The sequence below is a fragment of the Epinephelus fuscoguttatus genome, linkage group LG1 (genome assembly GCF_011397635.1).
Source record: "Epinephelus fuscoguttatus linkage group LG1, E.fuscoguttatus.final_Chr_v1".
Lineage (NCBI taxonomy): Eukaryota > Metazoa > Chordata > Actinopteri > Perciformes > Serranidae > Epinephelus > Epinephelus fuscoguttatus.
In genome coordinates, this window is record NC_064752.1 from 19,099,921 (window position 1) to 19,125,610 (window position 25,690).

Genomic DNA, 25,690 nt, shown 5'->3' on the forward strand with positions numbered 1-25,690 from the left:
AATTTAATGAAGAAGAGGTGGGTGGGCTTATTGATGCTTTCAGTTTTAACTTTAATCTGCATGCGTGAATATATTTAGCAATAGTGACGTTATCCGGCTTCATTTTTCCAGAAGCTCATATTTTTAGCATACAGAAAGTGATGATAAAGTAAATATTATCAGGTAGCTGAGATTATAACAGTGGCAGCAGTAATACAGCAGTCAATAATGGTGAGGAAGCCACCTGCTGCAGCTGAAAAATGCTTGCTCAGATGGGCAATACTTCCTGCGCTGGCACGATCAAACAGACACAAATCTGTCAGTCACATTACCTCCGACACAACAGTTATTTTTCCCTTCAGTTTCAGGGTAAATGTAATTAAACGTTATATCAGAAACCTCCCTCGGATTCAATTATTGTACATACCAACTCTCTCAAAAGGAGTCAAACATTATCACCATCTTAAGAATGTTTCACGGTTGGTTTTCATGTTAAAATTCAATCCTTTCCTTCAATATGTTTCAGAAAATTAAAATGACATATCTTCACAGAAAGCTCGGGCATGAGTTCCCAATCAGAGTGAAATGTAACTTAATTCATAACAGTGTCCTCGCTGAGTTAGATAACGTGAATGTGCTGCACAGCTTGTGCCCCGCAATTGTGCTTGTGGCTCTGAACGAAAACATTCACCCAGTAAAAGACAGTTTAAAGAGATTTTAATGTGCTTTTTCATACAGTATATTGTATGCATATCCAGCATAGCATTTCTCATACATATAACTCTCTTATATCCAGGGTTAGAGACGTAGAGCTGAGAGGATGATTAACAGTCAGTCTACCATAACATTACGTCTGCCATACAGTGATGGCACAGCACAGCCGCCTCAGAGGCTCCCTTTGTACTCGGAGGGCATAATACTGACTCCAGCTGTTTTCAACCGAATTCTCCAACTGCAAAAAGTAATAACACTGAGAAACAAATATCTAAAAACAATAAGTGTGCTGAGGTTGAGTACATTATTTACAGAAAAAAAAGCAAATAAAAACAGAAGTTAACGAATACAAAGTTGGAAAATAAGTCAGAGAAATCAGCCATATCCTAACCATCCACAACTCTGATTATACTTGATTTAAATCCACAATTCACAGCAGTTTAGAGGCAAAAAAACTGTCCCCTGCGTCTTCATCGTAATCAATATGACTATGATTCCCATCCTTATCATTATAATCGTCGTCATTAACATTGTCTCTTTTTTTTCTCTTTGCAGTTCAGCCTCTCTTACTTATCCAAAGTAAGGGTGCTCGCTTTGGAAGTTGTAGTCCGGACACACTTTCTGAACCAGCTTGTAGTCGATGCTGAAGAAAGAAATGAAGATGCAGATCACCTTGAAAGGTTTGGCACAGAGCCAGGCGGCGTGGGACTGGGTGTGCTCTGTGAAGCAGGTCTGAGACGGGTCGTACAGGCAGGGTTTGGGCTTCTTGGACCTGTTAGTTTTCTCGTACTCCACCCGACAGTTAAAGGTCTTTGTCTCTTTGGGGTCGATGGTGGACTGCTGGGTCTCCTGGATCTGGACTTCTTGCTGGGTGTGGGGGTGCAGCTGCTGCTGCTGGAGGACCTCGAACTCCACCACTTTGGTCGGCGGCACGATACTGACCGAGACATTCCCCAGGCTGGACGAGTTGTGGCGGAAGTAGACGGTGAACGTCCCATTGATGTGGTCCACAATCTTCCCTGTCACCAACAAGCTGAACTTCATGGTCTTCACGTTGAAGTAGAAGTCTCCCCAGCCGAAGATCTTCTTGGTCTTCATGGCTGTCTTTAGCGAGGGCTTGCGCTTAGAGCGGTATCCTGTCTGGTCCAAGAGCAGGGACTGGTTCCGGGCCGTGTCATATGGGTTAAAGAAACTGTAGGTGGGTGGCTTGGATTTCATGGGTGTCTGATCAATGGATGTGGAGAAGATACGCGTTTGGTATGGAGGCTTAACCACTCCCCCTGTCGATCCTCCCGCCGTCCCTCCACCCATGCCGTATGGAAGAGTCTTCATCACCGACCCCACAGGGCGCAGGTCTGAGAACTCCACCTGCTTCTCCAACCCTTGGACCTGGAGAAAAAGACACAGAAAGAAAACTTTATTGACAACAGGCCAAAAGCTATTAAAGTTTCATTTTCACATATTCCCCCAGCAGACTGTCAAAGCATCAATTTATTACTTCTATGTTTTGTCAAGGCTGCAATTAACCACAACTTGTAAAATACAACTCTGATAATTAAACCATCTTGCTACTTTTTAAAATTGATATTTTGACAGCAGCCATGTGGGAAATCAAACTGCAGAAGTACTCAGATGTATTTCTGTCATGTCAGAAACAGCTTGAGTGTCCAAAAGCCGGATCGCTGATTGACTGGGAAATTGATCAGCTGTCCAGACAAAAGATGAACGTCAAACGAAAACTGATCTGGTGGGACTTTGGCCCAGTTAGGGGCAGAGTATATGAGCTGAGCAAGGTTATTAAAGCTGACTAAAACTAAACTTAAAATTAATACTAGGTATAAAAAAATCAGTGAAAAAAGCATGTATACACTCACAGAGAAATAATCCCTCTCAGTCATCACTTATGACCCAGTAGAAGTGTGTGACAGTGTATTTATCTGCACTCTGCCTTCTGCCTCTATTTTCTGATATTCTGTGATCGGGATGTTTATGGGCGTGTTCCCCCCACAGCGCTCAGGTGATATCAGGACTCTATATAAAGGTAGCGATCAGGTGCCAGACTGTAAGCAGCGGGCATCCATGAGACACGTCGCCGAAAAAGATGCTAGCACAGTGAGGCAAAACACCAAATGAGAAAGAATTTTGGGTTGGCTTCACTTTCACTGGCGAGTGTGTTTACAAACAGTAACCGACAATCAATATTTCTATGTGGGGCCCATGTGGGTTGTAAAAGGGCTGAGGAATGGGCCCTATATGGGTTTGTCCACAGGTTCTGCTTTACCCAAGTGGGCTCCAGATAAGATCCCCATGTGGGCCCATACCCTCTTGGTACCGAGGTTAACTCTAGCATAACCCATGTATGGCCCATTTGAGTAAACCCATCCATGTGGGCAACTGGCATGGGGCCAATCCCATATAGGGCCCATTTACTACCCACATGGGCCCCACTTGCAAATGTTGTCAGGGAGTGAACCTTTAACTGGAATAAAAAATAACATGTAGACTTTTGTAGAAAAGAAAACTGAAATGATATTGTGTTCTTACAAAAATAACTATAATAAATAAAAATATACAGGAAATTTCCCCTGACAAATCCCGCTATATCATCATGAAAAAAACACACTTGAAAATAATACTTAAACTAATAAAAACTAAAGTAAAACTAAACATTTTTAAACAATAAAAACTGAAATGAGTAATCCCACCCTGGAAACGAACTGAAACTAAACTGAATTGAAACTTAAATTAAAAATGTAATAAAATAAAAACTAATGAAAACTACTAGAGTCGATATTACAAGGGAGTGAGTGGGAAGTGCTAGCGTAACTACTTTTGGATGCAGCACAGAGTAGATTTTTAAAAAAGTTGTCGTGACACTATATCTCCTGTTGCAAATTTCACTGTGGTACCACTCACAACATGAGTTTGAATGCCGACCCAGAATGCCTCTGTGTATTGTGCACAGACACTATTTCCTGTCAAATCAGCTGCTGCTCGACAACAGAGTTAACAAAGTACATTCAACAGGAAACTAAGCAAGCGGTGACCAGCTTGAGTGAAGTGACCTGGAGCAGCTTAGAGGTTGGGAGCAAAGGGAATAAACTGCTTCATGAGTGAGGAGCAAAAATTCTCACTGCTCCCCTCTGCTAGCACGCCCTGATCAGGGGAAACCAAATGACCTTTCTCTAAGCCTGGCCCCTTTGTGATGGTGCGGCAAGCTGTCAGAGTAAGCATGGAGCACACACTGTAACTAACTGCACTCCCTGAAGAAATATCATATTTATGGAAAAATGAAACAGTGATTCCAGAGAGAAGCAGACAGAGGGGTCTACAGTCTGTGTTTGAAGGATATATCCAGGATGTCAAACTGACTCAGCAGCAACAACAGGTTAAAAAGACAAAGATAGTTAGAAGCTAAAGCCGAACTATAGGCTACAGATCACAGTGTAAAAGTGAACCACCACATCACTGCTGATCGCCACACAAGACAATGAATATAAGGGAAACTTTGCTGATATTGAACCAGCTGTGTGGCATCACTGTGTGTGCAGATGAATAGTGTTTGGCTTCACCCCACTACTGCTGCCAACACCGGAATCAGACGAGCAGGGATCTCCAGGGGAAGTCAAACAACATTCATCTGCACACAATGCGATGACACAGAGCTGGTTGCATATGAGCAAAGTTTCCCTGCTTCCCTTCACTGGTTCCTGTACAGCAGGGTCGGTCTTTGTTTCACTGTTATAATCATTAAACAGCAAAAGCAGCATGTGTATACATTCAGTAGGCTATATCTTCAGTAGCTAGCTAGCTAACCCTACACTTTTCAGGGTTTGATTTTGGTTTTGGAACAGGGAAGAAGCATTTATCTTTTTCCAACCTCTCCAGGTAACGAGTATCATTAATACACGACGTGCCCCAGGCACAACATTTAGCTCCAAATCCACAAAACCAGCCTGAAAATGAAGGAAATCTGAAACGACTGCATTAGAGTCAATGGAGCACAGCTGTGTTGTTGTTGGACCCTGGTCTGAGGCGGCCTGATGCTACATTATGACTGGCCAGTTACATCATTATTGATGCAGAAAAGGCCCAAACTGCTGCATAAAAACACCAGAATGGAGAAAATTAAGTGTTTGACACTCAGAACTTTCTGGCAGAGGACATTCAAACCACCAGTTTCATGTGCCCCCCTCCGTATTGAAATTCAGGATTAAAATCTTTCGAAATCCAGCATCACCCACAGTGCAGCATCCATGGAGCAGTTAACAGTTCCACACCTTGCTAAAGGGCACTTAACATGAGATAGCTGGTTAATCTACTGTACAGATAAAGGCTAATACCAGCCCCCTTTCCTTTGCCTAAATACACTACTGTCAGTACTGGGAGTTAAACCAACAACTTTAAACTGGTTCTTGTTTGGCCTCTTTAGCTCTAAGCCATGCTGAAAAGATCAGAGAGGCTAAATTATCCAGAAATTGACATTAAATCCAATCTTGAAACAGTCTGGACAAAACCTAACATACAGGAGAAAAATCCATTATGTCCCATTTCATTTTACACACATTATCCTAATGGTAAGTGCTGTATAGGTCACTCTGCTGCAGAGATCTTTTTACCTCACATGATTTTTATTTCCGCGAGCATCCAAGTTGTTAGATGTTGCGATGTTTCATCTCTTCGAATTCAAGAAAACAAAACCATCTATTTTTGTTAACACACTTTAATTTTGTTGTCAGTGTTGCTCCGGAGAGAAAAACAACTCTGCATGTAAGGTAATGGATGTGAGCCTTTGTTAGTTCAGACAGCTTTCTGCCTTTAATCCACAGCCTAGGTGGTTATTCACTGGGCTGATTGACTGGAAATCTTCCCCCTGCTCTCTTTCATGTCTCATCAATCACATCACTGCCATGCTCCCATCCATATGCATGTATGTACACACTTTAAAACACGGCACACACACTCCGGCGCACATTGGCACACATGCAAAACTTCAAGCTCGAAGCTGTCATGAAGTGACAGCGAGAAGTATTACAGCTATTCGGAGGGGTTACATGTGCTTCCCCTGAGGATGCATTTGGATAGAGTTTTAAACTGTTCTAGCGGATAAACAAACCAAAAGGAAAAAAAAAATTAAAACAGCATTTCAAAACAAGAACAGGATCAGATCTTTGTGTGTTCTCATGCACGGACAGTTTCCGTCTCCCTTCATTCCTATCCAGGGCAGTGGAACCGACAGGTTTGTGCCAAAGCGCTCCTCATCTTTCATCAATCACTGAACCTAATAATAACTCCATATTGCTACTCGCAGAGGCAACAGTGCAGCGCTCAATACAGCTCCTAATGTATTCAGTCATTCAATTAATGTATCTATGTCTGTTGGCCATTCATTAACATGCCCACAGAGCTGATTTCTAAGTAGATTGATTGAGGGGAAAATAACTGAAACTTTATTGACCACTGGAGGAATGAATTACCAAAAAAGACAGGTGTTGATAAATGACCAGTGACTGGGATAATGACCCGCCGAAGATTTTTAACAGACCTCGACTCCCTTTGGTGCCACGACAGGAGGCCTGTGCAGCGGTCTTGAAATTTTAAGGTGGTGAATTGGTGATGTGAGCCGACTTTGGCAGGTAGGAATACGGTTGATGGCAGAAAAACACCAGAATACATGCAGCAACAAACAGTGTATACAGCGCATGCAAGATGGGGACTTCCTGTGAATGCGCTGTCAGCAGTGCTGTCAGCGAGCTCCATGTGTTGCCATCTGTCAGGCTAACACTCTGCTGGTGCAGTCCTAATCATTTCTCTTGCTGATGGCACAGAGCTCGAACTAGCACCATCATCATAATCCTTAACCATCTTCAGCGGCAACATCACGCTAGGAACCTCAACCTAACCTTCAGGGTCAACTGTATGAAGCTCAGAAATGATTTTATGATGGGGTCTGAGGTCGGAGCGGGTCTTTCTGAGACGGGGGGGCGATGGTACACAGTCAGCAACTTTAACAAACATCGATTGAGTGGAAAAAGATGAGTATGGAGAGAGGGCTTCTTCTTCTGTGGCATGAAAAGTAATAAAATGCCAACAGAAACCAGCGAATAGATGGTCTTTCTATTAGCATAAATATGAAATATTTTTTTTGTGCTGGACAGTAAATCCATTTAAAGGGTGAGGATTTGTTAGAAGAAATATCAGATATTTTTTCTTGACACGAAATCCATAAGCTATGGACTTTTTGCAAAACAGCGGATGTTTGCTATAAGGTCACATCAGGCTGCCGCAACTGGCGAGAGATTGACGGTTTGAAAAATACAGCTTCACGCTTTTCTTCCTCCTCAGCCTCTATTCAGTTAGGTTACAATGAGTGAGAAGTAAGTTTCAGAGCAGTAGCCAGAGGGATGTTGCTGGGGTGATGAAGAGGTGCTGAAGCTAAATACACACAGGTGCGCACACACACACACACACACACACAGTAGATGCACTATATTTACACACTGAGGAACTCGACTAGAGAGGCTTGCAGGTTACCGCTGAAAGGAGTTTGAGCACCACTTATAATTCATCTGTTACACCTAAAGTAAATCAAAACATGATCATAAGATAAGGAAGAACAATATGGAAGAAAGAAACATTTTAGGCACACACATGCTTATACTTTTGTTTACATAAACACATTAATATAAATCTGCTGTAACTAAATCACCTGGTCCGGTTGTTTTGGAGAGGAAGAGACCTTTGTGGCTTCCACTGAAAAAACCCTCAACATCTGGATCTTATATTATCAGAGAAAAAAGGTTGCCGCAATTAGCATGTGTTGGACTAGCCGCCTGCAGCGACATGCCAAACTGCGTCGGATATACATGGATTTGTGACATGAAATTCATTATTCAGTGTTTTTACCAGTTTAAATCATCAGGTCTGTTTGTTTTGGAGAGGACGACATGGTAAAAAACCTCCTAATCAGAAAAAGGTGAGCACACAATAGCATGTTATGGGCGAGCTGCCTGTCTTCGAGATGCCAAACAGTGGCGGATATGCACTGACTTGCAACATAACACTGCTTTATTCAGTGTTTTTAGCAGTTTAAATCACCGTCATCGTCCTTTTGTTTTGGAGAAGAAGAAGTCTCTGCAGATAATCAGCAAACAATGAACACTGATGAAATTCTAGCCAGGAGATGTTTTAAGTGGTTGCAATCTGCAATTCACCACTAGACGCAACCAAATCCCCCTAAATCCTACACACTTCACCTTTAAAACAGAAATTACAGACAGCCTACATGTAATTTCAGGGTGAGCAGGAGTAGCACCAGAATCCCAAAGGTCACTGCTGGTATAGACGCTTGTATAGGAATCAGAAGGTCTGCAGTGAACCATCTGGGAGATGAGTATCACATTTTGTTTGAGTTTAATCTATGTGTAAACAGTAGTGCTTTGAGTTCATGCTAACATCAGCGTTAGAGGTCTTCATGGAGCTACCTGGACCCTATATGACCCAAGATTGATCAGGGACCTGACCTGGGTTTGGCTCTAAGTTTTATTATGGTCGGTCAGATCCGGTCAGGTCCCATTCTAATCTGGGTCTGTTTTTCATATGTGTAATACCTGTGTAGATCTAAGAAGAATCAGAGGAGGAAATGGTAAACTCAGGGTCATTATTGATACCCGAGCCACAACAACAACAACAACAACAACAACAGAAAAATAAGTGAATAAATACAAATAGAAATCTGAAACATTATGATACATTATATACTGTAAGATGGGTAAGAACAGTATGTTGTATCCAACACGATCAAGACTTTGGAGCTGCAGTATTGAGGTCCTGCCCAAAAACCTCTCCGACCCAAGTCAATCACAGCTGTCAATAATGGAATCTCACCCCTGTTTTGTAGCATCAAATAACTTTAAAACCAAACTTATCAGAAAAAACAAACACATGCACAAACATCAGCATGATAAGACCTATAAAAATGACAGAAACAACAACTGGGAAAAATGAATTTGACGTGTACTTTGATTTTTTTCGTTTGGTGGAGGGGACAGGCTCTATGACCTATATTGCAGCCAGCAGCTAGAGAGCGATTGGGATGTTTTAGCTGCACTTTTGGGGAGCTGTCATGTCGTCCATCTTTCTAAAGAGTCTACAGTTGTACCAGATTTCATGGCAATCCATCTAATAGCTGTTGAGACATTTCACTCGAAACCACAAAAGTGAAGCTGGTGGTGGCACTAGCAGAAAAGTCAGGGGATCCAAAACACATTAGGATCCATCTTCTGGGAACCATGAATGTCTGTACCAAATAGACTGACAATCCATCCAATGGTTGCAGAGATATTTTAGTCTGGAACAAAGTGGTGGACTAACTCACTGGCAAGGAAAATACCTCTTTAAACAAAGAGAAACTAAGAAATGTGTAACTTTCAACCCTTTCAACCAGCCAGAAATAACTTAAATGTCGGAGAAAACTTGACTCGGGGGGATGATACACGTTCTATCTTATGTCTATTCGCAGGCAGTCCCCCACGTAGTGAAGCTGTACACGTGTCAACACGGCATTAGTGTTTCCTCCATTTAGGAATGAGATTCCTGTTTGGTAGGATGCTGCGGGAAATTGTAGCTGAAGATGGAATAAGCATTGTGGTGGACTTATACATATGTATGATCCAGGCAACTCAATAACAGCACAATCATAGAAAGAACAATCAGATTACAGCGCATGGGAGATAGAGGGAGATAGTGAAGAAAATGTTATTAGCGGAGAAGTGAGATGAGGAGAGGAGAGAGTAAGGGGATCTTGTACATTTTCTAGGAATGGGGAACATTAATCATCTATAACTTCATTTGGAGGTTCGTATCAGCAAAAAAGCATCTTAAGTTGCTGCTTAGATGGAAGGCCTATAACCCACCTGGAAGTACACCCAGGAATGAAATGTAGGGATTGTACAATGAGGAGATTATGAGTGTAGCTCAGACTGAGTGACAGAAAGAGAAGACGCACTCTCAGGCAGATAGAGCAGGGTTCAGAGAGAGGAAGTGAAGGATAGACTGCGCGGTAAAGGGCTTCGCCAACTTATTAAATAAGAGAAGGTCAGATGAGCTCCAGAATTGACTGCTGAAACCTGATATATCACATGCCACCACAATTAAGATCTCTTTTCATCATTAAGGAAGCCTTGGATCAATGACAGCACCTCTGCTCTCCCTTTCTTTCTCTATCGGGTATCTGATCCTCTGTTGGCAGGTCGCTCTCTCCCACCTTCATCCATAACTTCTACACTTCCTTGATGGTGAGAGTATTCAGAGGAAATGGACCTCGCTCACCAGCTCCACACCACACATCCGACTCTCTTTCTCACCTCCCGCCCTCCCATCCTCCCCCACCCCCCCGAAGGACTGATGAGAAAATGAGAGCTGCTTGTCTTGGAGCTCTCTCCCAGGCTTGTTCCTTTGTTTAATTGGAGTTTTATTGGTGACAATCAATTCATTTCTATCTGTGCTCCAGGCTGCATTGATCTGCTGTCACGGAGAAGAGTCAAATGTACAGTTCCACTCCCAACACACTACAAACCACAGGCTCTGATGCCAGCGACTGATAGTTGTTTTTGTTTTTTTACTCTGTTTCTACTACTTTACTGCTTGTTGTGATTAGAAACAGAAACCACTTTTGTTTGTTTTCTCCACATTTTTAGGTTTACCTCGTAGTTCCTCTGGAGCAGTACGAGATCCCACATACTATTTATGAGCAGTCAGGGGACACTAATTCAGGATAAGATGTTGAACACGCATCAGTTTTAACTTTGAAGTCACTGTTTATCTTAAATGCTCCTAAACACTATAAATCTCAAAGAAAAACAGGTATCTTACTGTAGTTCTGAACTTCAAAGATGACATCTGCACAAGTTTTGAACTACACCATGAATACTGAGATATGAGCTGTGCTGTTGAGATGCTGCAGATTCAGTGTCTGTCATTTCAACTATCCCATTCTTATTTCGGGTATTTAGATAATGGGTGGTGGAAAGTAGCAACATACATTTACTCAAGTACTGTACACGAGTACTGATAATAATAATAACTAAAATAATGGAATAGATAACAGCAGTGTCTCTTTCTGTCTCTCTCTAGAAATCATGACTCGGTTACTTCAGATAATCCTCAGAACATTTTGTGAGCAGTTTCATGAACTATTCTCTTTCTACTGAACTACGCCCACCAACTACAGAAACTATAGGACATGCTGCAACTCACACCAAAACAAGACTGATAAATATCACTACAGGTGAGGCTTCACAGGACTGTGACATCTGGTGCATGCTAGGGCAGTCTTTTTTTGCAGCCGAGTATAAAGCAGATGAGATGAGGGTCATCGACTCCCAAGTCAACGCACTGCTGCCCCAAGTGAAGGTATTCAAATATCTTGGCGTCACAGTAAGACAGAGTGCAGGGTCAACAGGAAGATTGGTACACCATCCATTAATAGTGGGGTTTTTTTTGTTTTTTTTTGCCAAATCTGGCCCATGGTGCTTGATGACCTGCTGAACATTTTCTAATAGAGTGCCCCAGGAATGAGTCCTACAACCTAGAAATGGGTAAAAATTTTATCACTCCTGGTTCCCTGGTCTTGAAGTCAATGAGTTTATGGTTCAAGTCAATAAGGTCTGTCGTTAACACAAGCTTAAGAGATGTTCACGTTTTGTTCTACAACAAAACAACGTCAGTAAATACCGCATTTGTAAATTTTAAAGCGTTTATGTGTGTTAAAAAAGGCGGTTGCCGACAAGTGGCTAAATGAGACTACAGCTGTCGACACAGCTTTACAGTCGTGCTGTGAGGGCAACATTAAGACATGTGACCTTGGTGAAGTTCATTGATAGCTTAACATTAGCTGTTTACAGATGGCATTTTTTTGCAATTTGAATGTAATAGGGTACCAATGTGCTTAAAAAAACTTAAAAGTAAAGCTTGTTTATACAAAAAAAATACAAAAGCCAAAGGGCCCCCCTGACAGAGGTATAGGCTAATTATGTATATATTAACTAACTAAGTGGCCCCTGGCCTCCTGTCATTTTGCAATAGCTGCCCCGTTGAGGGTCTCTGCCATATCTTATAATGATTCATTGCTTCTTTATTTCAAACTTCCAAACAAACAAAAAAATCAACTGCCTCACATTAAACAACTCTTGAGTTTCAAACAAAAAACTTAAAAATGGAAGCTATAAGGTTTGAAAAAAACTGAAGTTTAAAGGTTTCTGTATTTCCAACATTACTCTCCTCCTTCATGTCTGCCTAAATTACGTTATCATGTGAGGCAGCTGAATTTGCAAGAATCACAAGATCACGCAAGAATCCCATCGGATTTGCTATGTAGCCTGTAGTGCGCAGGACAAATAATCCAATTAGACATAGTGACCAAACCAAGTAACAACAATCTGAGTCTGTCACATGATGCCATTGGTCCCAAAAATACTTTTTCCAGTAGTCTTACATTGGGAAACAGACATCTGTAAATCAGTAGATACATTTTTTTGAGCATCACAACCCCTACAAAATTATTCATGTCACTATCTGGATTTGATCCAGTCAGTCCGGTAACATTTTGAAAGTCTAAAGTTAGCTGCTTGGCCGGGGAAAGTCTCTAGTGCACTTCCTCCATGGACCCATGGATGCAGGGGATCCGGCTAATTTAATACCCCGGAAGTCGTATTTTTTTTGGCTGCATGGCCAAAAAAAGTAACTTTCATAGGAATGAATGGGGCCCCTCCAATGTAGATCCAGTTCTCTTCATTCATCCACACATACTCTGTTCTGAAAAGCTACTGCAGCAAAAATGGTGTTTAATCTAACTATAACTAGTGGACACATTTCTACTGTTGCACAGTATACAACGTCATATCACCCAACCCTATTGCTAAGTGTAAACAAAAGAGTGTTGAGTTAGTCATATCAAGAAAACACAATTCAATGTTGGGAGTCACCAGAACAATGCAGGGTATCTGGGCTCACCTTTGGGGTAGGGGCTAAGGACCCAAGACATCCAGAAGGAGCTTAGAGTACAGACGCTGTGACTTGCATTGAAAGAGGCCAGTTGAGGTGCTCTGGCCATTTACAGTTGCAGTAACATCAAAGACACCTCCCTGTGGCACCGCAGGGCAGACCCATAGGTCTCATCCCAGGGATTACAAATCCCATTTGCCTTACGAACACGGCAGGATCCCCCTCGAAATGTTATCAGACGTGGCTGAAAAGATGAATGTATGAGCCACCACCAGGACCTGGAGCTGCCAACAGACAATTTAGATAGAATAAAAGTTGAACCAATGTCCGTTTGGTTAAAGGATATTTAATACATTTACAAAGCGGTCACTGCTGCTGTAATAATGTAACTAATTTGTGAGGCAAATCAGACAGAAGAAGCTGACCTGAACTTATTTCTGTGCTGGCAGAGCGTAGCACTGTGGCTCAGGCGTGTTGAGTTCCACCAGCAGTGACTCCACTCCGTTTTGACAACGATCATATAATAAAAAAAAGAAACTTTTCTTCCTTGTTCCCCCCAAAAATATGGGAGAACTGAAAATGACATTTAATTACAAAAAGCAAAATAAAGCCAGGAGGAAAAAAGATAAACCAGTAGGGGGAAAATGGAGAGAGAAAGAGAGAGAGAGGGAAAAGAAGAAAAAGAAAAGGCAGTAAAAGCGATTTCGCAGTCCAGTGGTGTCGCTGGATTATCATGAAAATGAAAGCTACTGAGTCAGGGAGTATCAGGGAGCAAGGAAATGGAGCCGAGACTGATAACACAGTAAGAGAGAAGAAGAAAACGAATAAGAGGACGAGTGTAGAGAAAGCAGAGAAGTCTGTAAGACAATGTGAGGGGGAAAGTGCAAAGAAAGAGGGAAAAGGTAAAAAGACAATATATATACGACACACAGTGAGATTATGAGTGCAATAAGACAAAAATGAGAATCACTTCACCCCATAGAGAATAATCAGAGGTTTCTTGAGAAGTAATATCTGTAATATTGTTTCGAGAAGACCAGCTCAGCTCCGAAATAATTTTTAGTTAAAGAAGGGATGAAGTCTTTTTCCCATGTATCAGGCAAAATCTAAAAAGTATTGTGATTGATCAGGAGCAAAAGTTTCATTTCGACTTTCTGTAGAAGCCGACATCAACTTCAAATAAACCTATATCAGTATGTTGTTTGGGTCAAGCATTAACTGAGGAGGGAAGGAGGAAAGACAAAAAGAGAGAGAAAGACAGAAGTGAGACAGTACTTTCTACCATCTGATGTCGACATAAGAGGATTTATGGAGGTATTGTGTGCTAGCTTAAGTGTTATATGCCGACAATATTGCAAAATATTGCAGATGCCACAAAGATTGGACTGAGAGAGAAATGTAGAAATCTCTGTACCTGCCGTGCGAGGTGACACATGCACTAAGAAATTCAACATGTGTAGCAACCACTGTGGCAACTTTTCATTTCTGCTGCACTGCTTTGGCACTTGGAAAGTTATTAAGGTTCTTTAAGGTTTTATGTTTTGCTGTATTTTTCTTTAGAGATATGAATTTAATCTATTAGCATCTTAAATTTTAAATTTTTTGGGGGACGATATTGCAGCTAAACTTCTTTAATATGTACTGCAACACATCACTAGTCACAAGAAACAGCTCAATGAAGAAAGTGCAACAGAGATTCAGTAGAGGCAGAGGGGTCAGCAGAAGTCAGACAGGTTGTGAGACAGTATCCCACTGCAGTACAGTATTGCTTTGCTAAAAGTCAATTAGAACCCCATAATATACTGCAGTGGCCCATCATGCATAAATATAGTCTTGTATTTAAAGCTATAGTTGGCCATTTTGGTAAATATGCCTATTTACTTTGTTGCCAGGACTGAGATGAGAAGACTGATACCACTCTGAAATCTGTCCAGTACATTTAAGGCTTCAGCCAGTAGCTGGTTAACTTAGCTTAGCAAAATAGCAGAAAACGGGGAAACAGCCTGGCTCTGTCCGAAGGTCACAAAATCAACCTACAAACACCTCTTAGGCCACATGTTCACCAAAGCGCTTTATTCCTAGGTGAAAATGCTAGGCGCTCCTGGGGAAACGGCCAGATGGGAGAGCTTGAAAGCACTTTGGAGGAACAACGTTTTTTGAGCTGAGATGCTTTGGTTGTCTGGAAGTAAAAATGGCGGCACAAGGTAGAGTGGTTGCTGTGGATGAAGGGAAGGCTGAAGCACTTAGGGAGCCAGTCTGTGTGGGTTCATGAGAGGAAACATGACATATAAGGTATATTAAAATATTTCTCCACCACTGTTGTCATTGTTCAGCACTTGCACATGCAAGACAGTCGGTCCCCATGGCAATCTTTTTTTTATATAGGTACAGTTACTACGCTAAATGTGCAATATTCACAAATGTACTATGTGTAGTTTTATACCTATTTATTGTTTCTAATTCATCATTGTATGAATTGGATGGTTGAATGTATGGAGGATGTGGTTTTTAACTGTCAGCACCTTACGGGAGTAGCACTCCCAATTTCGTTGTGTTTTTTAATGATACAGTGGCAATAAAGGCATTCTGATTCTGAGTTGTCCCTCCTCCACTGTGACTGAACAGCTGGTAAAAAGTGGCAGTGACGAGCGCAGCGTTTTCACCAAAGTTGAATATTTTTCAACTCAGGACGCTCAGCAAAAAAACGCCAACAGCACAGCTCTCATTGCAGAATAAACGCTCAGCGCCTCATCATGCTGCTGTTGTCTGTAGCATAGTGTAAATACACAGTGCTCTGATTGCAAAGAATTAAAAAAATACGCTGGCCTCAGGAAAAAAAGGCATTGGTGGACACGGCCGCTTAAAGTCATTAATTAATAAGTTACACAATATTTATTTAATCTGTGTAAAAAATGGAGAGTATATAGAAACAATTTGTGGTTTAACTGGGGGATATGTCAACTCAGTCAGCTTTATTATAAAGCACATTAAAAACTAAAAAGTGCTTTACAAAGTCATTAAAGAAAACACAGGCATAATTACATAAAAACAGTCATACATAAGAAAATGTAAGCAAAAAATAAAAGCACATCTTGATATAATCATGACACAAACAGCACTGCAGCAGCGTTTGGCCAAGAGCAGCAACTTTTGAAGACAAGTTCAGACCAATGATTCGGGACAAGATGAAACTGTTTTAAACGTTGTAAAGAAAAGTTGCAGCAGTGTGAACTGGTCGGTCTGAGCTGCACTCAAGCCAGCTGATGGCGTCACCTGAAACTCCGCTGGTCAAATTGCTGCTGGCTGTTTTTTAGAACGTAAAGCATGTCACCTGTTTCAATGTCAAATCGGCCTGTAGTTAAGTCCGCTGGTCAAGTCAAAATGACTGCAGACAGCGTGGTTGCCTGCTGCGGCAGGTGAACCCACTGTTTCCATGTCGAACAGTGGGTCGCTGCTGCTGCTCGCTGTATGTGCATACGCCCCCCTTATCCCTACTACAAATGCTGTAGCCAGTATCTCACTATCGGTTAATTTTTTAAGAAGCTACAACTTATATTCGGCTACAAAATGAGCCTGAAAAGCTGGAAATCAGAACAGAAGTACAGAGTTGCATACAGACGATACACCATCTCATCTAGTTGCATTGGTGTGAACCGGCAGGTTTTTAGAACGTTGCAGACCAGCATATTGCAAGTCGTTGTCTGTTTCAACTTGTCTTGTTGTTAATCCTTGGTCTTAATTGGGCTTTAGAGTCTCTGCTGGTTACTTAGCGTCCTTATGGTGACAACAAAAACTAGGCTAGCTGGTTTTAGTCTTAATGTTTGTCTAAGACAACTGGGTGCTGACTGTAGCCGTATAATATCAATACTCTCTTCAAACTCTTGGGAGAAACCTAATCAGCTTATTTCTCAAAATCTCAACCTATTCTTTAACACATGGCTCTATATTCTTGGTAATACATCAGGTCACATAATGCTGCCCAGCTGTAGTATGTTGCAAACAGTCTGAATTCAGAGACCCACTGCAACAGTCTAACAATCCCCTCACCATTACTCATTAAAATCAACCCTGGTATATTTTACACTCTCTTTGCATCATGAGCTAAACTCCTGCCAACTGTCACACTCAGCTGTAAACTACTTCAGTGTATATTAGGATTGCACTGCCTTAAAAAGGAGCAGCCAAAACCAAAAAGTTGAGGTATGATGAAATGATACTGTCTCTATAACACAAAGGAATGCAGTAAGGTTACATACTCACATAGATTAACTGTCCTAAACACACTGTTCTGCTCTTGTTGACACCCCCCTCTCTAAAAACATGCTGGGATTATGGGGCTATGTAAGATATTATTAACGCAGTGGACTGAACAATCACAAAGTGAGTATGAATCACCGCCAAATAAACAAACAGCGCCTACAACACATTGTGCATCGGTCGTGAGTGGGAGTTTTCATTCAAAAACACTGCCGTGGCCACATCACTGTAAACACGTATGCCAAATGTAACAGCCTGACCGAAACCTTCAGACCGCTGCAGTCCTCCAAAAAACTCATACATTAAAATGTAGCAACAGCCCTTTAAAAAGATGAGACAGGCTTTTTATAAGGTTAATATTAGTCAACATGAGGGATAATGATAGCAGCAAAACCTCATGGCTGGATTGCCATCCTCGGGGTACACAGTGATGCCTGTGGCAAGGTACAGCAGGCTGTAGTAATCTTCCTAAACACAAAACCTCTGTGGTATTGGCCATGTTGCCCTCACTGAAGGATAGGTAGTGTACAAAGGCTGCAGCCAGGTAGCATGATGCAATGAGAGCTGCACCAGAGCTACCTAACTGTGGAGACGTGGGATAAAAACCTTATCCAAGCCATCAACATACATGTAACACAAAAAACACTACATTGAAACAGAGACACTTGCTTTGCCAAAAACGGGCACTTTTGCAAAATGCCAGGAGGCCAGGGCCCAGTTAATAAACAAACATTAATAATTTAAGTAATCCATAAATAATTAGTATAGACCTCTGTCAGAGTGTCTGGGGATCCTCCTCTGTCACTATTTTTTTTTTCTTTCCCTTAAATAAATAAGCTCTATTTTAATGCTTTCTGGTTAACTCTGGCACCTTATTTACATTCAAAGTACAAAAAAATCCCAGTGTGAATTCTTTTTAAATGTATTTATTTTATTGTATAGCCTATCACAGGCCACAAGTAGAGTATCACTGCCATACAACAATTAGTGCTATTTTACAAAACTAGCAAAAGTCCAAAGAGGAAATCTACGTGAATGAGGCGTACATCGATTTATCAGCCATTGACTGTGACTGTCGCTGTTGACCGCTGTCAGCCTATAAGCAAATAAAATGACATTTCCCAATGGCAGCGGCCATTGTTGTTCTGTTGTACTACATACATTTTGCACAGGCTAAGAATCAAGGTTTGAGACTTGTGGTTTCCCCTCATCCCAGGGACAAGAGAAAATGTGTTTGGGACAAATAGAGATCTTCCCTAAGATGCCTTCAGCATGAAAGGATGCAGTAAACTCACTGTTGATGTGTTAGAGTACGCACCCTATTGTTTCCCTGATAATGCTACAGTGTGAATAACAAATCAGTGTTGACATCAGCAGGAGGAGAGCTAGTTAACGTTAGCTGTTAGCAGCCGGTGGCCATAACAATTGTCGGAGGTTGCGTTGAGTCTCACTGCGATGCTCTATTCAGTATGATTTAGTGTTAAATTTCAACGTTATCATAATGTGTAAAAATGTAGTTTTTGGCGAGAAATGAAAGAATACAGCTGTTTGAGGAAGAAATTTGTTGATGTTTTCACAGAAATATAAAACACAGAAAGGAAAGGAAGGAAATTAGGATATATACAGTAAAATAGCTAATGGAGCACTTATTTTTTTAATGTTTTTAATGTGAAAGAAGCTTATTTTATTGTTTTTAAGGCCATACATGGGCTAGCACTCCAGTATACTGCTGATTGTCTCTGCCCCTACTTCAGCTCCCGACCTCTTAGATCCTTATAGCAATGTCTTTTAATTGTCCTGCGGTCGAGGTTGGTGGGTAAACTTTTTAAACTTTAGGCTGTGCCTTGGCAGCGGCTGCTCCACAGCTCTGGAACAGCCTTCCACTCTCAATGAAATCCTCCCCCTCCATTGACACTTAAAAGACAAATCTTAAAACATGCATGTTTTCAATGGCCTTTGGTTGTCTGTAGTAGTTTTACTATTTTAGTATTTTATGGTCTTTTTTACGTTTGTAATTGTTCTTAACAACAATTTGTGTACATTTTATACTGCTATATATTTCTGTGTCATTCTCTTCTTTTGTACAGCACTTTGGTCAACTGTGGTTGTTTTTAAATGAGCTATATAAATGACATGATTTGATTTAAAAGTAAATTAAGGCCATAAGTGTGTATGATTGATTTTGTGCTCATTCAAAGAGTGTAATGAAGGGCTGATTTTACAACAGTTCAGTTATTTTTTTAAATGAAGATTTCTTTGTTTCCCTGGCATAAAAAGGGGAATAAATATTAACAAAAACAAAATAAAAAACAACAAGAACCCCCCAAAAAATCGGCCAAATTGTCATTTTAAACATCAGTATTGGTATCGGCCCAGAATTTCACAGTCGCTGCATCCCTAGTGTGAACAGTCAGGCGTTGAAGAAATTTGCTGCAACTTCAGTCTGACTTGAATTTATTTTCTTGCGTCATAACATTTAAATTATCAACACTCAACCAATTTCATTAAAGCAGGCAGGGGCAGGTGTGCTGTATGTAATTAAAGGGATTCCAGTTTCTAGACACTGATATCCGAAAGTATCGATTGTCTATCTTGGCCTTTGAAAGTAAGACCGATATGGACATCCTATAAAACTGAAAATGAGGAGACGTGAGCTTAGGAGAATCGATACTGCACAGAATGTGTTAGATTAGTATGATGTGTAACAATGAGATTATGGTCGCTCACTTTACTTTAATACCTCCTTTGGTCATTACATGTAACGAGTAAAATATCAACATTATATCAGTATTACTGATAAAACTATAAAACGTCGAAATGTCTATAAAAGCAAAATGTATAAAATAGAAAATGAAATCACGAGTTGTGGTTTAGTAAACTACTTGATTCTCCTCAATTGCAGCCTTGTTACTTCAATAAAAAGTATCTGACTCTTGCCCTAACTGTGTAATTATTATTTTTTTTAAAGTTACAAAACAGTAGTGTGGAAACACAGCTAAGGTCTCTTGGCTTCTCTAACATCTCTCCATGCCGTCTCCCAAAAGGTAGACGGGGGAGGGAGTGAATCTGAACTGCAGTATGCTTTATCTGTAAAGTCATTAGAAGATTTTGCTCTCAGGAGCCCGACTTCAGTGGCCATAGATCAACTGTGCGCAGGAGTCCTCCCTTGTTCCTCCTATCTTACTGATCACATCAGATCAGCATGCCAGAGTGTTTTTGCCTGGCTGGCTGGGTGGGCAGACTTCCCGCATGTCTCCAGTGATGCCACGGCACCTGATCAATCACCCAAGGCGACTCTTTGGGGACCCGTCGGAGAGGAAGGGGGCGAAGGAGGGGGGAGGCGTCGGTTGGATTGAGGGTGTCTCGTTTGCATGCGGGATGGCAGGCAATGCATCAAAAGATGACAGCTATCCCATTCTTCCTTAAATAAGAGTGGTGAGACTCTTGCTGGCTGTGCCTTAACTTTAATCATTCATCTAAATAACTGTTGCAGAAGTCTGCTACCGGAGGGAGCCGCAGCCAGGCAGGCTGCCACGGGTGCAGGGGAATATGAAAACTGACGTTGCGCTACTGGATTTCTCATTTGTAAACGTGTAAACATATATTTGACTCAGATTGCAAAAGCACAAAAGCGCTTGTCCTCATCACCCGCAACCCTCCCCTCCTCTTCTTCCCTCACTCCTTCTCCCTCTCATAGATTTATGTATTGAACGAGTTTGAAATTCATCAAGGTTAGACTGAGCAGGTTCGGAGGAGGTGCAGGGTACTCGCGCTCTGGCAGCATGAGCGACGTGTTGAGCAGCTAAGTGACAGTGATTGATGCCCTCTGTGTTTCGCAACTTATCAAGCGCATATACACACACTCACTCCGCAAACAGATAAACAGCAGAAACATTTGAGATAAATAAAGAATCAAATAAACACGGGGGACTGACAAAGGAGAAGAAAAAACGAACTATCTGCATAATGAATAGACGAGATAGAAAGGAGGAGGGAGAAGAGAGGCAGAGATTCCCAGCGGGTGAAACTGAGCCTGGGAGACGTCAGTTGGGGAGGGATGCAGGGACACATGGGCCTGTGACGACTCCGACAAGTCACCCAGGCGGCAAAATAAAGCCCGGCTTCCTCAGATTTGTTTCCAGTGCTCATCAGTAGGAGAGCTGGATGACGGATGGACTGGCGCTGGGCGCAACGCGAGCGTGTCAAAGTTACTCACCATAATAAAGACCTGCTCTTTTTCCTTCCATTCGCTTCCCTTTTTTTTCCAGCCACCTGCGGTCCCACTGCCTACAACCAATTTCATTTCATTTTAATCTGCCTTTGTTTGTGTCTTCCTTCACCCCTCGATTCCTGCATCCTTCCTTTAATCCATCTCTGATCTATCTTCAATCCCTACATTTTCCTCTCTTTTCCTTAATTTCCTCATCCTTCCTTTATTTTCTCTTTATTGCATCTGTTCATGTCTTTATTCATCCAACCATCCATGACTTTAACCTTAAGACAAGCTCTGGATTTTTCCTTTCTTAGTTCTTTCCTCTTTATTTGTCCAAACCGCTCTCATAACTGTACTTATGACCGCATCATGGCAATTAATTTGTTATTTCCTTCCCAAATTTTCTATCTCTCATCTTCTCCTCTCTCCATCTGTCCTTGCTTCACCCTCTTCTTTATTCCTCCTTACTGGCCTCATATCCCCATTCTTCCATCCACTGATACTCATACTTCCTTCTACCTTTCATCCCTCCATCCTCTGATCTGTCTTCAATCCCTACACTTTCCCTCTCTCATCTTTCCTTTATGTCCACTTTCTTGCATCCTTCTGTCTTTATTTGTCCAACCATCCATGACTTTAACACCAAGACAAGATCCAGATTTTTCCATCCTTAATTCTTCCCTCTTTCATCATTCATATCTCCCTCCTTCCTTTATCCTTGTATCTTTCCCATCCCCCCATCCTTCAAACAACTCACTCATGACATAACTGTATTTATGACCTCATCCTGACACTTTATTCCTTATTTCCTTTCCAGATCTCTCATCTGTCCTACATCCCTCTGTTCTGGCTTCACCCCCTTCTTGTCTCATTTCCCAAACCTTTCCATCCACTGATAATATTAAAACTCACTTCTTTCTACCTTTCATCTCTCCATCCTTCTTTTATTCCACTTTCAATCCATCTTCAACCTCTCTGTTTTCCTTTTCTTCCCTTCTTGCCTCTTTGTTTCATCCTTTCATGTCTTTATTCATCCAACCATCCATGAATTTAACCTTAAGATGAGCTCTAGATTTTTCCTTCCTTGGTTCTTTCCTCATCCGTATCTTCCTCCTTCTTTTATTCTTACATCTTTCCTTTTCTCCATTCTTCCAACAACTCACTCATGACATAACTGTAATAATGACCACATCTTGACACTTTATTCCGTCTTTCCTTCCCAAATTTTCCATCTCCCTCTGTCCTTGCTTAACCCCCTTCTTTATTCCTCCTTACCTGCCTAACTGCCCCATCCTTCCACTGATACTCATACTTCCTTCTACCTTTCATCCCTCCATCCGTCCTTTATTCCATCTCTGGTCTTTATTCAATCACTCCATCTTCTCCTTCTTCCTTTATTTCCTATTTCTTGCATCCTGCCATGTCTTTATCCAACCCTCGATGACTTAAACATCAAGACGAGATCCAGATTTTTCCTTCCTTAATCCTGTCTTTCTTCTTCAATCTCTCTCTCTCTTTCATTTATTTCTTCCATCTCTACTTTTCTCTATACTTTCAACCACTCATTCATGACACAACTGTAATTATGACCTCATCTTGACACTTTACTTCTTCTTTCCTTTCCAAATCTTCTATCCCTCATTGGTCTCAGATCCCTCCCTTTATTTCCTCCTGACTTGGGTCCTTACTTGTCGACATCCTTCCACCCAACACCAACATTCTTCTATCACTTCTCCATTTCTTATCCTTCCTTTCCTTCATTGTTGTCTTTATCAATCTTTACATCCGGAGACAGTATTAAAACTCATCTGTCCTTCTACTGTCCATCTCTCCACCCTTCCTTTATCTCCTCCTTGCTTGTGTCCTGTTTCCATCCTTCTATCCATCAACCCATCCATGACTAAATATAATAAAGCAAAATTGTGACTAGCTCCCGATGCTTCCTTCCCTAATTCACCCCCAATTCATTTGCCATCTCGCCATCCTTTCTCCCTTTATTGTCCCCTAAACACTTTAAACCCTCCATCCATCATTTTTTCCCTTAAAGTTCCCATTTCTTCAACATTACTTGTTTTATTTTCTCCTACCTTGTATCCTCTCATGTCTCCATCCTTCCACTGGCCCACCCATATATGACTATGAGAAACTACTGATAACGTTCTCTTGAATTCACCCCTCAAATGTCCTCAATCTCTCCACTCTTCCTTTATTTCCCTTGTCCTTCTGTTCATTCACTCACCCGTCCATGACTACAAGACTAAAGTTATAACTGGTTCCTGATACTTCATTTTTTCTGTCCTTAATTTCTTCAATCCATCTTCCTTAATTCATCACTTAATTCTTACTCTCGTCCTCCGATCCCAGAGTTCTCAATTCTTTCATTCATCCATAACTAGAATTATAATTTGATCGTTCCTTAATTTCTTTCACACCTCATCCTTCTACTTCCCTTCCATCCTTACTTTGTACCTTCATTTTCTCATCTCTGTATCCTTCTTCACTTTATTCCCTCTTTACTGGTGTCCTTATATTTCTTCGCCGTTGCACCCATCCATGACTATTACATGACCAGAGTTACAACTACCTCTCAGTAACTTCGTCTTTCCTTCCTTGACTTCTTACATTCTACATACAGTCTTCCTCAACTTCCTCACCTTTCCATTTGTCCTTCCCATTTTTCCCTGCATCCATCCACTCATCCGTGACTAGCTCCTGATACCTCCTTCCTTAATTTTTTCATCCCCTCATCCTTAATTCCTTCCCTCCATCCGCCCTTCCTTTCCCACTTTCCTTTCATCCTAGTGCCAGAGCCAGGGCCTCCCAGTCTCTCTCCCTAATTTGGGAGTCAGCCGACTTTCGGGACGTAATAGGATGATTAGACAAAGATGAAAAGACTAAGCGTTTCCGTGTCTGCTGCTTTCCTGCTGTGAAGGATTCTCTCCGTGCGTTTGGGGCCTGAGCTGTGTGAGGCTGCACGGGGGCAAAGCTGAAACCTGGGAGGGGATATGTGGCTCTACGGTTGGGGCTCACTGTCTTCACCGGGGCTGATGGCAGAGTTAATTGGAGAGAAAACAGTGGGAGGTGCCAATGAATAAAACCCCTCAGAGATGCTGGCAACAGGACACGGCGGCTTTCCCCTTTCACTTCAAGGTTATGCACACACACACACAGAAACACACACACACCTGCTACTGAAGCGACAAGATCCAGTATTATTTGCATAGAAAGCACAAGATTAGCTCCACTTTAATTTTGTGAGAGTAATTTGATTAAAAGGAGCTTAAAATAACAGGATAGACAAGATAGATGAAGATAAGACAACACATACACATTCAAGCGCACAATGTATAGCAACTTTTCTCCTCCATTGCCTTTTGGATGCCTTTGCCAGCGTATAAATCACCCGGCTTCAAGGACATAGCATTGGGACCCCTAACTGGGATCTTTCACATCCACCATCTGGACGCAGAAAAGCAGAGTGCTGACCAGCGGCCCTGCTCTCATTCTGTTCCTCAGGACGAGCCGCAAGATGGGGGGCGGGTGTATGGAAACCTAATCAATCCAATGACTGCTTAGTGTGTACTGGACTTCATAGAAAAATCCTCTCAGGAGATGAAGAGGAGTCGGAGAGAGCAGTAATGATATTTTGAGAGAGAGGCCGAGGCCAGAGCAGACAAAAAGAAGGCGAGAGAGAAGCCGTCAGCGTCTCTGCTCATCCAGAACTGTCCCAAGTATTCATTCATTCACACACACTCCCTCCCTCTGTCTTTCCTCTGCGCTCGCCCTCCTCCACAGCCAGTGTCCTTCCATCATTCGGCCTGGTTTCACACTCTGAGACCCAATATCAGAGTAGATATGAACAGAAATGAGAAACACAGGACTTTCCACTGGCAATTGTGTCCACTGCGGTTATTTGTGTTATGCCATCCACTGATGTAAGTAGGCCCATATCTCTCCCGGGCCGCCCGTCTGCATGCCCGCTGTCTTTCCATCAGGCCGAAAACATTACTGAGGACAGCAGTGTTCCTTTCTCTCTCCCTCCCCACCTGATAGGACAGTCGCTTTGTTTTAGCTCAGGTCATGTCACCTGCAGGGCGCTGCCCACTGGCTGATCACTTGGTCACTGTCAGCACTCAAATGTGCACACACATGCGCACACACACACACACACACACACACACACACACACACACACACACACACACACACATATACGTGGACATAATCCTTCACCGCAGATGCCCACATACATTATACACATAATCGGTGTCAATGCCAATTCTTCAAATACTGAAAAGAGTGAATTAAATATTAAATATGAAAATGAATTTACTAATCCCAGGGATGCAACCAAAGACTAATTTCTAAAAGATTTTTCTTATTTATATTTTTAAGTACTGATCGATCTGCAGATTATTTTCTTGATTAATCGTTTGAGTAATAATTCCATACATTTAAATCGAGATATTAGACTAGATATGGTCTTGAATTTTGGATGTGATGTCATTTCCTGTGTATAAAGGC

At 41.7% G+C, this 25,690-nt stretch overlaps 1 protein-coding gene across 5 annotated transcripts in view; it reads right to left on the bottom strand.

Moving 5' to 3' along the window:
- Positions 1 to 707: 707 nt before the first annotated feature.
- Positions 708 to 25,690, bottom strand: part of LOC125896440 (neurexophilin-4) — a 168,121-nt gene continuing 143,138 nt past the window's right edge. For 4 of the 5 annotated variants that reach the window (XM_049589126.1, XM_049589065.1, XM_049589209.1 and 1 more), the window contains one exon: positions 708 to 2,082. In XM_049589126.1, the coding sequence (XP_049445083.1) occupies positions 1,264 to 2,082 (819 nt within the window). In that variant the 3' untranslated portion in view covers positions 708 to 1,263. Of the gene's footprint in view, positions 2,083 to 12,705; positions 12,981 to 13,121; positions 13,325 to 25,690 lie in introns of those variants that run through there. The other variant, XM_049589380.1, reaches the window with a different exon arrangement.